Source organism: Haliotis rubra, unplaced genomic scaffold, assembly GCF_003918875.1.
Source record: "Haliotis rubra isolate DU_JTF1 unplaced genomic scaffold, ASM391887v1 Scf7, whole genome shotgun sequence".
NCBI lineage: Eukaryota > Metazoa > Mollusca > Gastropoda > Lepetellida > Haliotidae > Haliotis > Haliotis rubra.
Genome location: NW_025767412.1, coordinates 2236670 through 2251431, shown reverse-complemented (window position 1 = coordinate 2251431; position 14762 = coordinate 2236670). Strand labels below are relative to the sequence as shown.

General features: G+C 40.6%; 2 protein-coding genes across 3 annotated transcripts; both read right to left on the bottom strand.

The window, feature by feature from the left end:
* Positions 1-2629: 2629 nt before the first annotated feature.
* LOC124258591 (ankyrin repeat and SOCS box protein 18-like) lies at positions 2630-5130 on the bottom strand. Its single transcript, XM_046692657.1, has 5 exons — positions 5127-5130; positions 4427-4615; positions 3202-4018; positions 3016-3093; positions 2630-2943 (listed from the first exon to the last, which is right to left on the bottom strand). Exons 1-3 carry the CDS (start codon positions 5128-5130, stop codon positions 3570-3572), a joined length of 642 nt encoding a protein of 213 aa, XP_046548613.1. The 3' UTR covers positions 2630-2943; positions 3016-3093; positions 3202-3569.
* Positions 4503-14753, bottom strand: LOC124258614 (ankyrin-1-like). Of its 2 annotated transcripts, none has more exons than XM_046692678.1 (7): positions 14637-14753; positions 13907-13983; positions 10343-11273; positions 7948-8114; positions 6628-6708; positions 5774-5962; positions 4503-4615 (listed from the first exon to the last, which is right to left on the bottom strand). In XM_046692678.1, the coding sequence occupies exons 3-6, from the start codon at positions 11262-11264 to the stop codon at positions 5855-5857; spliced, it is 1278 nt and encodes a 425-aa protein (XP_046548634.1). In that variant the 5' UTR covers positions 11265-11273; positions 13907-13983; positions 14637-14753; the 3' UTR covers positions 4503-4615; positions 5774-5854. The 2 variants fall into 2 exon arrangements, with proteins under 2 accessions (XP_046548634.1, XP_046548635.1); XM_046692679.1 differs by having other exon boundaries at positions 13907-13971.
* Positions 14754-14762: the final 9 nt, after the last annotated feature.

Sequence of the window (14762 nt, the reverse complement as noted above, 5' to 3'; positions counted from 1 at the left end):
TACACAGGGTTCAACTGACTCGAAGTGAAGATAACCCTCCCCTTTACATAAATAAATAAATAATAGATATGGACCCAGCTGCGATTGTAGGTTAGAACAAGGCCCCTGAGATCTATGCCTGTCTTCAGGGCAGCATTATCGACTGGGTGGTCCGGGTCACTGACTTGGCTAATGGCATGTCTTTGCACCCTGATGGCATTTATCGTTGCCCTGTTACCAGTCACCAGATTATCTTGTTAGGACATACCCACCAAGATATAAGTGGAATATTGCACTGTATTGTATGCAACAACAAACAAATGTACAAGGTTTTATTGTAGACAAATACATGATCATTCATTAATGTCCATTACCAAAACCTGTGTATCTGACAAATATACAATAAAATAAATAAATGTGCTAGATAAAGAGTGAAACAAACACATAAACAGTACACATATATCAATACATGTATATGACCATCTTCACTTATCCAGTATATTTTATCTTGATTCCATTACGATAAATATCCTGGACCCAGTGAAATCATAGCTTCTTTTTGGAAGTGACATTACAAACTCCATCCTTTTTATCTCCAAGCAGAGAAATTCATGAGGGTAATATGACTGGACAAGTTTCAGCATTGTGTAATTTGAGTCTCAAAATGAATGTGTTATTGTGAATGGGACAAGGGTATTTACCGTCACTGACCACTGACCGGACATATACTATTCACACTTTGCTAAGGATCAAATCATAGATTCATCAGAAAACTATGATGTGGGGTCTAATTTGGTTTAAATATCTAAGCTTATTGTAAGCATGGTTCCTAGGTTTCAGTATGTCACTGCATCTTGTGGATCCCATACCTGCTGTTGACAGGTGTTGTGTACTTGTCTATGACGCATTCCATGATTTGCAAAATGGTTGATTGGTGCCATGAAAACCATTTTTATGGTTACTCATGTATCAAGTGCATAAGGTTAGAATACAGTGGCTGTCTGCCTAAAGAGGGGTTATTTTATTTTTATTTATCCAGTTTTAAATGGATACAATTTCAAATGATAAATCTGCGTTTAAGTAAAGTCATGAATTTTTGTGATCCTTATCAAAGTGTGAGTAGTATATTGCACACTGGTATCTAAGAGTGTCATCCTACAAATGTGAATAACAAGTTGTGAGTGGGTTATAAATGATAATACACTGCTTCTAGCAATATTCCCGTAATATCAGGGCACAGAACTGTTCCCATATACATTCACTGTACATTGCACCATATACAATGTCAGCATGACCTGTGAATGCTTTAACCATGAGGCTACCCCACAGCCCACTGCAATCTGAGTCAGAAAAAAGTTACATTGTCAGGTATATAGTGCACACAGCTATTCCTATCCAGAAAACAACTTCTTGTTTATATGGGCCATTACACGAAGAAGACACGAGGTAAAGGTTTATAAACTAATCCACTCTTTAGTCTTAACTAAGAGTTATGATCATTAAAGGGCTAAGATTGTGTAGACCATACACATTAAGAGATGACAAAAGTAATTGCCCAAAGACTGTTGTTACAATAATGGGTGAATACAGATGAAGTGTGGACAGTATCACTACTGGTGTCGGACTACATTAACAAACCTTCATTGGTACTCTGGACATTTTCACTTGCATTGCTAACACTTTTATATATGATTGGACAGTATCACTACTGGTGTGGACTACATTAACAAATATATGATTGGTTTCATTGGTAGAGTATCACTACTGGTTGGTACCCTGGATCATATGGTTCACAGTATATTGCATTGTTTCTAACATTGGTTTATATATGATTGGTTTCATATATGATTGGTTTCATATATGGTTGGTTTCATATATGATTGGTTTCATATATGGTTGGTTTCATATATGGTTGGTTTCATATAGGATTGGTTTCATATATGATTGGTATTGTATATGATTGGTTTCATATATGATTGGTATTGTATATGATTGGTTTCATATATGATTGGTATTGTATGATTGGTTTCATATATGATTGGTTTCATATATGATTGGTTTCACATATGATTTGTATTGTATATGATAGGATGGTTCAATATTCACAAACTATATGGATAACAACTTCTCTTATTGCTGTGTGTGACCTTTCGATACAGATTCTTGTTCCATCTATTGTTAAAATATGCTTGACTCTCTAATTTACTGAAAACTGAGTTCTGTAATAAAGTACAGTCCATAAGTGAAGGCTATATATTGTAGATCACAACAAAAGCTGCCCTACTTGACATTAGTTGTGAGGGGAACACTCGACCTGTGATATGACACGTATCACAACATCTGCTCTATGCTACGTTACATATCACAAATTACCTTGGAAGGTAAATATTTCCAAAACAAAAAGTATACTTTATATGGGATGGACACCTTGACATTCACAAGCTATGGTCATTCTCACACCCAAACAGAAACATGAAGTGCTTAATCCAACAAACTGACAGACTGACTGACTGAGTTTAGTTTTACGCCGCTTTTAGCAATATTCCAGCAATATCACGGCGGGGGACACCAGAAATGGGCTTAACACATTGTGCCCATGTGGGGAATCGAACCCGGGTCTTCGGCATGACGAGCCAACGCTTTAACCACTAGGCTACCCCACCGCCCCTAATCCAACACACACACACATATAGACACACACACGTATGGTTGGTTTAGTCTTGTAGACCATTACCATCGTAGACACACAACTAACAACTGTTTTATATTAAGTTGTAAAAATGTATCATGATATTTCTATGGAAGGGTTCTTTCTGTGTGAACATAACTAATTCCTATTATCATTGGCTCAATGTCAATTCAAAATCATATCTGGCTGAGATAACCAAAGTAGGCAACCATTGGCTGACACTGACTCCTGAATGTAGGATTACAAGGCCATATTAACAGGGCCACATTTACCTCCTGATCATAAGGAGATGACCATAGGCCCACATTTATCTCCTGATCATAAGATGACCACAGGCCCACATTTACTTCCTGATCATAAGGAGATGACCACAGGCCCACATTTACTTCCTGATCATAAGGAGATGACCACAGGCCCACATTTACCTCCTGATCATAAGATGACCATAGGCCAACATTTACCTCCTGATCATAAGATGACCACTGGCCAACATTTACCTCCTGATCATAAGATGACCATGGGCCAACATTTACCTCCTGATCATAAGGAGATGACCATAGGCCCCCATTTACCTCCTGATCATAAGGAGATGACCACAGGCCCACATTTAACTCCTGATCATAAGGAGATGACCACAGGCCCACATTTACCTCCTGATCATAAGGAGAAGACCACAGGCCAACATTTACCTCCTGATCATAAGGAGATGACAACAATCACAAAGCACCTGTTCCACCCTATATCTAGGAAACAACCACGGGACACCCGTACCTCCCTATAAAGAGGATTCCCTTTAAACCAATTCCGCACTTAAAGAGACCACTGTGATGTGTGTGGTAGACATTGTCCAGCTTAGGTGTATTTGTGCGCTTGGCAGGCCCTGGCTACAAGTGTGACAACATCATGCCAGTAACAGCACTCCATTAATAATGGTCTCTGGCAGAGGCAGCCGACGGATCTCCCGACAATCATTACTGAAATGCCACCTGAGGAACTGGCCACATCGCAGCTGCAGTGAAAGTGGACTTCTGTATTTATCAATGTCCAGTTTCATGTTGAGCTCAGCGAGGAACTCGGCCCACGACATCCCATTGAGACTGAGTGAAACATAGGGCTTGTAGACACCGAGACAATGGGGGATGTTCAAGTAATCCTGAGGACACAGTTCCGGGGACACTTCGGAGAACGTGTGTCGGAGGTAGGTGCCGGCAGCATGCAGGATATCACAGATTGCTGGGTTCGACTCAAGACACAGCGCCAGCTCTAACATGTTGCTGAAATGTCCAAACACGGGTGTGTTGATGTTTTTTACATCTGCTAGGACCAGCTCACGGACAAGGGATGTCAAATCTGAAACACAAGGGTATGTGACGACATTTTGAAAATGTAGATGTGAGGACGTAAAGAATTTCACCTGTTCAAGGCATGTTTTAAAATTTTATTGATTAGTGTTGATAAAAATGATATCAAAAGATGAGAATGTGAGAATTTAATTGTCAACCCAAAGTTTAATGAGTTAAATATGCAGCTAACCAGTTTTTGAGACAGCTTGGTTAGGTCATCATTTTTTTTAATTGTAATGTCACAATGATCTGCAAGTCACTCTGATGCAATTCATTGTATTACTTCAAAGAGAGAGAGAGAGAGAGAGAGAGAGAGGGGGGGGAAAGAGAAAAGTGGGAGGAGGGAGGATGAGAGGGGGAGGGAGAGAGTGGGAGAGAGAAAGAGTAAAAGAGGTCTCTCGTGGTTGAATCTTACCATGGCCTATCGCAAGAGCAAGAGGAGAAACACCATTGACAGTAGTCTTGTTGATGTTGGCTCCTTGCCGGATGAGGAAACGGGCAACAACAATATTCTTGTGTCGACATGCACTCATCAGGGGCGTGTAGCCGATCTCATCCTCCACATCCAGTTCAGCACCATTGTCTAGTAGAATCCTGGCACTCTCTGGAAATATACCAGCAGACTTCTGTCAGAAATAATCACTACATGGAGGATTGGGGCCCAGTTCCACAATGCCATCATACAGCAATGCCAATCAATCCTAAAATATGGGAGTTACGATCACTTCAGCGGTATGATCGCTTAGTGGAATATCTCCCATAAACTTACGACAACAGTAGTGCTACATTTGCCTTGTGGAACGAGGTCATCATTGTGTTGTTTGTTTGTTTTGACAAGACTTGATGATGTACAGACTTCCCTGATAGCAACAGAATACAGATTGGAACAGAATACAGTTTCTCACTTTCTGGAACAGGGCTATACTTTTCAATCCAGATAAAACGCTGGATGTACATGTATCAAAATTTCCACCACGGTCATATTTAGCATTCCTTCCAACACAATATTTTTAAACTAAAGATCATCCCATAAAAGAATGAGGATTATGGTTTAATGTCGCTTTAAACAATCCTCAGTGACATGGTGGGGAGACACCAGGCAATACACACTGTACCCATGTTGGGAATTGCTCCCAGGCATCAGCCACGAGGAGCACCTGCTGTAGCCACTAGGCTTCCTTACAGACCCTCAACCTGTGAAATCTGGCATAAAAGCTTGTTCTATATCTCTCGTAACAAATACTAACATTATCATACAGAATGTGTGAGTTAAGATTTATAGACACATCGGCAATATTTCAGGTATTCTGTGACTAAACCAGATCATACCCTGATAATATATAACATTATATCATAAAATCTTTCAACAGAGGAAATAAAACAACTAGAAAATCACAGAGATTTCAAACTAGAATGGGGGCGGTGGGGTAGCCTAATGGTTAAAGCGTTGGCTCGTCACGCCGAAGACCGGGTTCGAATCCCCACATGGGCACAATGTGTGAAGCCCATTTCTGGTGTCCCCCGCCGTGATGTGCCTGGAATATTGCTAAAAGCAGCGTAAAACCAAACTCAGTCAGTCAGTCAGTCAAACTAGTATGTAACTTTAAAATGATGCCACTATTCAGGACAACACAACATAACAACATGGTACAGATCGCCAGCAACTGAAGGACTGATTACTGATGGTAAAGATGAACATTCCCACAGATGCATGCTGATCCAGATGCCAGCCAATCATGCATCCATGCATCCCATTCCGTACCTTCAGATACTGCAAAGTGCATAGGTTGTTTCCCAATCCGGTTCCGACTGGAGATGTCAGCTTGATGCTGGATCAAACTAGTTAAAGCTGGAAGATTGTCATCTGCACAAGCTCGGTGTAGTGATGTACTCCCATCACCGTGCCTATGGTCCACTTTGGCTCCAAACTTGGCCAGGATTTTGATGAATTCTTGGACAAAATAAACCAGTAGTTACTCATCCTGGTAAACAGTTATTTGAGCCCTAGTAAGTATTGGGTGTATTGGTAGGTTTTTGTGTAGCAGTAGATGTCAACTGAACCAGTGTACAGTCAAACACTGTTGTGTCCAAGATGAAGGGCAGGGGCGGATACAGCTTTTTAGAAAGGGGGTGGGGGTGGAGAGAGAGAGAGAGGTGCACACTATTGAGCAAAGGAGGGGTGCACACTTCATTTTCACCAGAGTTTCAATAGTCATTTAATAAACTTTCAGGGCAAAACGGGGGGTAGCGCACCCCTGCACCCCTCCTCTGGATCTGCCTATGAAGGGGCATACATAACTACTTCGATTATATGAGGTACGACACAACCCAAAAATAACTTGGCATAATAACTTGGAGCATGAATAACACAAAAACATATGTGACAAAGAAAAAGGAAAAAGGAAAATGAAATAACCAACAAAGTATCAAAGTGTATGTTAACAAAAGTAAGTATATGTTAACTGTATCAGTATGTTAACACTGTGTCAGTTTACGTCACCAAGCGTTTTGGAATATGGCGACACGCTGTATCAGTATGTTAACAACAGTGTCTGTCTATGGTACCAACTGTATAAGTGAATGTTCATAAACAAATTAGTAAAGTCGATGATTTACCTTCAGGCGAGTCTCGTCTTGCAGACACATAGCTGATTGGAGCATAGCCGAGGATATCCACACTGTTGACACTGGCACCATCTGTGACACATACAGAACTTTTCAGTATTTCAGTCATATCACTGCGTGTTAACCAGTTGTGGGAGAAAAGCTGAACTGAATGTACATGACATTTCTCCACATGAAATCCACTAGCATGGTTATGGTACTGACATAATCCAGGGAAACAGGGATGCTTGACATGCCCAAGGGATGTAACTCTACATAGCAGAACCTTAATATAGTTCCGTCCCCTATGCCCTCTTCAAAGTATGACAACTCTTACAGTAACAAAGTCCATAAGGTAGACATTTATGCTCTACTACTTTCACACATCCTGTTTCTGCCATCTGTCACAGATGCCATTTTGGTTCTGTGCAGTGTAAGCATGGCCCTTATCTACACTCACAAGCAATATGTCCACTGATGAGTGAGAAGATGAAATTGGCATTAATGTTATGTGTTGATTTCAAAATTGAAACAAACAGTTTACTACAAACTCTGTACACAAAAGATTTGAAACCAACAAACAGAAATACTAAACAATTACAATTGTTTTAAAACATCAACTAACGCAACATATGTTATATTTGGGATTACACTTTCTCAACAGAGTAGAAATTCTAGTACTTTTTGGGGTTGAGTCCCATTCGGGATTCGAACCCACACCCTCAGAGTCCGGCACCAAATCACCAGTACACAAAGTCAGCCACCTAACCCGCTCAGCCACTGACTCTGAGGGTGTGGGTTAGAATCCCGGATGGGACTCAACCCCCCAAAGTACTAAAATTTGTACTTTACTGAGAAAGTGTAATCCCCAAAATAACATATGTTGTGTTAGTTGATGTTTTAAAACAATTGTAATTGTGTAGTATTTCTGTTGCCACTTTCTAAATGGCATTGTGTGATCATGACATCAACTAAGTTTACGACTGAACACAAATTACTGCAAAGTCATCACAACGTCAGTGCCAGATAGAGGGACAGCAGTTCAATGGCAGTATGGTAAAACTGATAGCAGTTCCGAACAAAATACAAAATGTCAATAGCCATGAAGTCAGTAGTAATAATATTCCCCTATAAGCAACAGAGAGCAACCTTCAATATTTTTTTAAGGAAAACCCTTTTTTCAGTGCAAAAAGATGGATGAACAGACAAAGAACCATGACAAACAACAAGTTGGATGAACAGACACACAATCAGTCAAAGAACCATGACATGAGCTCCAAACAACTTGTTAAAGTTGGCAGTCAGGCAAAAATGATTGAAACAGTCACTCACTTTGTAAGAGAGCAGTGACGAGTTCGACAGAGCTCTTCTGTGCAGCGGAGATAATAATGCTGTAGTAGGGTGGCTGGGGGATGTTTGGATTGGCGCCGGCGTCAGTAGCAATCTTGTGATCTCAATGTTGTTCGCCTTTACTACTGCCTGAGACAGGGGTGTGTTTGCTGCAAGAAGACCAAACTGATATACAGAGAGTATGAATATATTTCTTTATGATCTGTATATGCTACAATCATAATACAGATCAAAAATAGTTTTGATTTATACAACTGTGCGAAAAACAGATCCATCAACATGATTAAGGCTTATCTTTAATGCTTCTTTCTTTAATTCGCTGATGGATAACATCACAAGCTGTAATCCATTGGTTACAAATAAATAAATCAGCTATTCATTCATTCACTCCTGCCTCTCTCACCTTTTGTCAAGACAATTGTTAAAGGTCACATGCAACCCAAAAAACAAACATAATTAAAACACAATTATCACTTATTCATGACATGTAATATACATTGCTGATTATGAAAAAACAAATAAAACAAAATTATAAGCGACAATCGCAAATCAAAAGTGCAATATTTGGTACGTGGGTTTACTTCCATTGAAACAAAGCAATCGGGAGGCCGAACTTAGTCAGAGCGGGTGGGTGTGCACTCAAGTGTAACAAAATCTTTCATTGGCTGGTTCATTTGCCGATACGCTGAGGGCTCATTGTGTGTGTATATATAGAGATGCTGGGTTTTGTAAATACATGCTCATTTTTTCTGCATTTGCATTCGATCCAATCAACAAATACTGAGATGGTGAACTACCGTGTGGGTGGAAACTGTCGTTCATTCAAGTACAAAGCAGGACTTGAAACTGACAATCTGAGTTTGCACCGGTTTCCGTCCGATCCAGTCATCCGAGAAAAAAGGATGCTGTTTGTTTGCAACCCACAGACATAATAACATGTCATGTGTACAAGTATCACACCTGCCTGTCTGTGTAATTACATAATGTGACAGAGACAGAACTCGGGTGCACGAGCCATAAATCAATGTATTTTGTTTATGGTGTATAGCCTGATACGTTTCAAGTTCAAATTGCATGTGGTCAATGATTGAAGTTGTGTATTGCATGTTGTCATTAGCAGACAGGCAGGCAGACACATGGGTGTCAATAAAACAGACATTGAGTTTTGTCTGTGACAGAGACTGCTTATGACAATCAACATATTTTTCTCTGTTTCCATAGACATGTATTAAAACATTTCAGTTTTCAAGCTGAGCAATTTTAAACAAAGAAATTAGTTTTTCTAATGCTACACTTTCTTGAAAACTTGGTTTGCAAATATGCCAACCCCCAAAAAGCAAGATGTGAAAACATATAAGAAAAAGTATGGGACCAGTGTATTTTTATTACTGCAGACCCAAGATGCTTGTAATCACAAGATACATCATTTGTTCTCCAACTTCGACCACAGCGATTATCCTTTCACGCATCACTTGCTGTGTTTTTACGAGTCACCATCCCGGTTCTAGCTGCTCGAACCTAATCACTGCGCATGCGCTATTGGTGCAGAGCAGCACAGCTGTTGAAACCACTTTTCACCCCAGAGCTGGGGTGAAATTAGTGAATTGTTTGAACTCTGATTTCGCAGGGAGGATTTTCATCGCATTATTTGTCAACTTTATAAGTTGAATTTGCATTTTTCATAATTTGTTACTGTAAGTCCATACTGAAAGGTACCTGGTATCAGAATCTGCAAAGTTGTGTTTTGCGTTGCATGTGACCTTTAATTCAGGTAACAGCAGTGAAAGTGTAGCTCTGGTGCCACATCAACTCTGGTGCCACATCAACTCTGTCAAAACTAATTCACTTGTTTACTTCTACATGACTCACAAAATAATGGCAATATATTACACAAAACATGCCAATGTATTATGAATATAATATAAAATAAAAAAATCCTGGTAACATGCAGCCCAAACACAAATCTAAGCTGGCATTGAACAACTTTTGCAAAGCACCTGGGTTTACAAAGGAAATAGGAAAATCATATACATTTCTTTTATTTACAAATAAAGTATATGCGTTAATATTCCTAGTGTTTCCCCTAGACAATTTTAGCAGGGCACAGCGCCCTCCCCTTCTTTTTATACAATAATTGATAATATTAATAACACTTGGTTTTTCATGTTGAAGTTTAGTGAAATAACTGTGCTCTTAGAGCCATTGAGAATCGTATGCATAAAAAAATTAACAGAATATATGTACATGTACTTGGAAATTTGGAATTGCATGCCCATTTTGGAATAAGGTGTGCCTTTCGAAATTCTGTTGCCCCCGTCTGTTTTTGATCCTGGGTGAAACACTAGTTATATTGTGTCTGTGCTTAAACATCACCTACCGAAGTTGTCCAGCTGGTTCACGTCCTGTCCCAGATCCAGCAGGTATTGGACGACGTGAGCCTGCCCCGCCTTCGCTGCGGAATGGAGGAGATACTTCCGTCCCTGAGGGTGACATCGCCGCATACACTTATGCTCCATGAGAATCTTCAACACGCCAAGGTGTCCGCGGTGACAGGCAATGTGGAATGGGGAGTGTGTGTTGGAGTTGACGCAGCACACCGACTCTCTCTTCGTCCACAGTGCCTCCAGGAGCAGTTTCACCACATCCGCACTTCCGTACTTTGCCGCAACATGTACAGGAGTGTTCCCATCCTTATCTCGGCCAGCAAGTGATACATTTCTGTCCAGTAATAATTTCACAAGTTCATAATTAACTGGGTCCTCTACAGCAAAGAGGAGAAGTGACTGCTGCCTAAACTGCTCGTATGCTTCACAACGTTCTAGATACACCGATCCTCCTACCTCTAATAGAATATGCAGTAATGGCAGCCGTCTCAGGACACAGGCGACGCCCAACACCTCCCCTTTGTCATCACTACAAAGAGTGGGACCGTGCTTCAGAAGCTCACTCAGGATGTGGGGGTCGTTGGTTATTAGAGGAAGACACAAAATGGGGAACTTTGTATCTAGTGACAACTTGTCGATGAGTTTGTCATTGAGTCTGGTTTCATGTGATATGTATGACAGGGCATGTCTGATCTGAAACTTGCTCAAGGAGACACCAGACGACAGCAGCAGTTGCAGGAGTTCAACGTTTCCATTGATGATAGCCAGATGGATTGGACACAAGCCTTCATGAACATAATCAAGGGTGCTTTTAGCACAGTTTGTGTTTGTATCAGTTGCGGGTTTGAGGAGCAGCTTGATTGTATCAGCATCATTGGTTCGGACAGCTTCCCACAGAATGTACCCTGGATCCATTGCTACTGCCTGCAGATGAAAGATGGTAGAGATGTGAGTGAGTGAGTGAGTGAGTGAGTAAGTGAGTGAGTGAGTGAGTGAGTGAGTGAGTGAGTGAGTGAGTGAGTGAGTGAGTGAGTGAGTGAGAGAGAAAACAGCATTTCAGTTCATCATGGTATGTTGGCTTCACTCAGGAGCTGTCAATATGACACAGGTGTCTTATTTTTACCATGTTTGGTGAAATTAATGAGCATGGGTATGTCCTTACTATGCTGATTTAAGGACAAAATATCTACCACAATATTACTATTCACTTCCTACCATGTTTAAATTTAATTTGATAATGAACTCTAATAATACAAGTTACATTCGTAAACTTGGTATGTATATCCACCATGCTTTTGAACAAAGAAAATAACGTTTGCAAACATTGTGATTGTATGCCATTATTGTTTTTATATTTTGTACTATAGGCCTGTGGCCTCTTCAGTAATGGAATAAAGAGATTTGACAACCTAGATATATAATCATACATGATTGAACACTCAGTTTTACATAATTGTCTGATATGGATAAGGGAGGTAACCCAGGACAGCTACCACAGGCACACCACAGCTGTCCCACTGTTCATCACAAGGATAGGGAGATATGTTAGATCTCACAAAATTTCATAATGTGATGTTTTCACAAAATGTAGGTGCTGTTGACAGGTGCGTGGTTCAAGCATTTGTGTGTGACACTAAATATCCGGGTTCAGATCCACACATGGGTACAAGGTATGCAGCAGAGTTTCTGCCTGGTGTCCCCTACCGTGACTTTGTTGTTGATCACTAGATTGTCTGGTCCAGACTCGATTATATTTGGAATATTTACTAAGTGCAGCGTAAACCTAAACTAACTCACGCACTCACGTGATTTTGTTAGCAGCAGACAGCTACTGTCTAAGGGAGATAACTATTTCTACAGGAAGATATTACAAATATAACCACTGTCAGTTCATTGCTGTTTCTAGGTAAACTGGAAAATAATGGTAAGTGTTCAAACATCATGAATATGTTCCTCGGAAACTTTCAGGTTATCAAATTCAGTCTTGGTCTTGATGCATGAAATGTTTAAATATACATGTTGGGCCTTAAACAGACTGTTACCAAACATTGTAGATACCTACAAATCTTATGACAGTGGTTGAAGACAACAAACATACCAAAATGGATGAATCTGCCAACCACATGACAGCAGTGGATGCTAACCAACCACATGACAGCAGTGGATGCTAACCAACCACATGACAACAGTGGATGCTACCCAACCACATGACAACAATGGATGCCAACAAACCACATGACAACAGTGGATGCTAACCAACCACATGACAACAGTGGATGCCAACCAACCACCATGACAACAGTGGATGCTAACCAACCACATGACAACAGTGGGATGCAGTATGCCAACCACATGACAACAATGGATGCCAACAAACCACATGACAACAGTGGATGCTAACCAACCACATGACAACAGTGGATGCCAACCAACCCTATGACAACAGTGGATGTCAACCAACCACATGACAACAGTGGATGCCAACCATCCACATGACAACCGTTGATGCCAACCAACCACATGACAACAGTGGATGCTAACCAACCACATGACAACAGTGGATGCCAACCAACCACATGACAACAGTGGATGCCAACAAACCACATGACAACAGTGGATGCTAACCAACCACATGACAACAGTGGATGCTAACCAACCACATGACAGCAGTGGATGCTAACCAACCCTATGACAACAGTGGATGCCAACAAACCCTATGACAACAGTGGATGCCAACCAACCCTATGACAACAGTGGATGCCAACCAACCCCATGACAACAGTGGATGCCAGCCAACCCTATGACAACAGTGGATGCCAACAAACCCTATGACAACAGTGGATGCCAACCAACCCTATGACAACAGTGGATGCTAACCAACCACATGACAACAGTGGATGTCAACCAACCCTATGACAACAGTGGATGCCAACAAACCCTATGACAACAGTGGATGCCAACCAACCCTATGACAACAGTGGATGCTAACCAACCCTATGACAACAGTGGATGCCAACCAACCACATGACAACAGTGGGTGCCAGCCAACCCTATGACAACAGTAAACCATTGGACTGTGTTGAGTGAGTATGGTTTTATGCAGCTTTTAATTTTAACAATATTCCAGCAATATCACGGCGGAGGACACCAGAAATGGACTTCACACATTGTACTCATGTGGGGAATCGAACCCAGGTCTTCGGCATCACCACTTGGCTACCAGGACTGTGTTGAGGTAAACTGACATTCACTCAACCAAGTCACAGTGCCTGATGCCCTTTGTCACCTTGTATGACAAGCCTGAATTGCTGGGGACTCTTCTATCCAGGTATTCACTCAGGATGACAGCATACTGTAATACTTGTCACTATATCATAGAGTGTCCTGTCTCCAGGAAGATAACTTCTTTATTCTGTTCCTAACTCCAAAACCAAACACACATACTGCACTTCTCGATGCTTCTGCCATTTTGAGTTTTAGTCTTTTTTTGAGAATCAGGTCTTTCTTGATTGTCTGTCTCTGTTTGGAAACATGCCCACTTCAAAAAGCACATTTACCTTGAATCTTGAGTGTCTTGGTATGGAATGTAACTCCTCCAAACCATCTGATCTTGGGCCAGCAACTGAAGTTCAAACTAAGAAAAGATAACTGAACATGTTACATCATGGCAGGATATATAATGTGTAATTTGTATCTATGTGTACAAAAAGCTATTGGGAAGAATAGAGGGCAACAAAAATGTTCCACTGCATTGTAGCCTCAGTGAGTAACATCAGGGGCATTCAAAGCCCTGCATTCTCTCATCCACGGCATGCTTCATGAAAATTAACACTTTTTCTATTTGGTCTAATAGTGCTACCAGCTGTAAATTCTGTATCGAAATTATTTTGAAGACTTTGACTTGTTTTCTTGAAGACTATACATAAACGCATACGATGCACATTTTATGTGGATTGTCATGTTAAACCACTATGAAACTGTTAAAAAACACTAAAGTAGGAGGTTTAATATATTTCTGAATGAATACTGATCTATACCTTTAGCCCTCTGTCAGTTGAAGACTGATACATAAAACCAACGAGTCACAATGTCTAAATGCAAGTATATATCAATTTTCATGGAAGGGATACTATATGGAAATGTTCACATGGTATTGTCTAATGGCATGAAATCCATCCCATGTCAAGTCTAAAGATAGACGAGCTCTGTGATACCGAGGACTGTATGGCTAAATTAATATCCAAATGTGTTGCAATTTAACAAATTAATTTGATCAGACGTGTTTACCTCATACACCAAAAGATGACATGATCACATGGATATCCTAATAATGTCACGGTATTGGCTGATGTAAACAAGCTTGCATTTTATTTACTTCTTGTTCAGTCGACAGCTGATCCGGAAGTGAAAGCA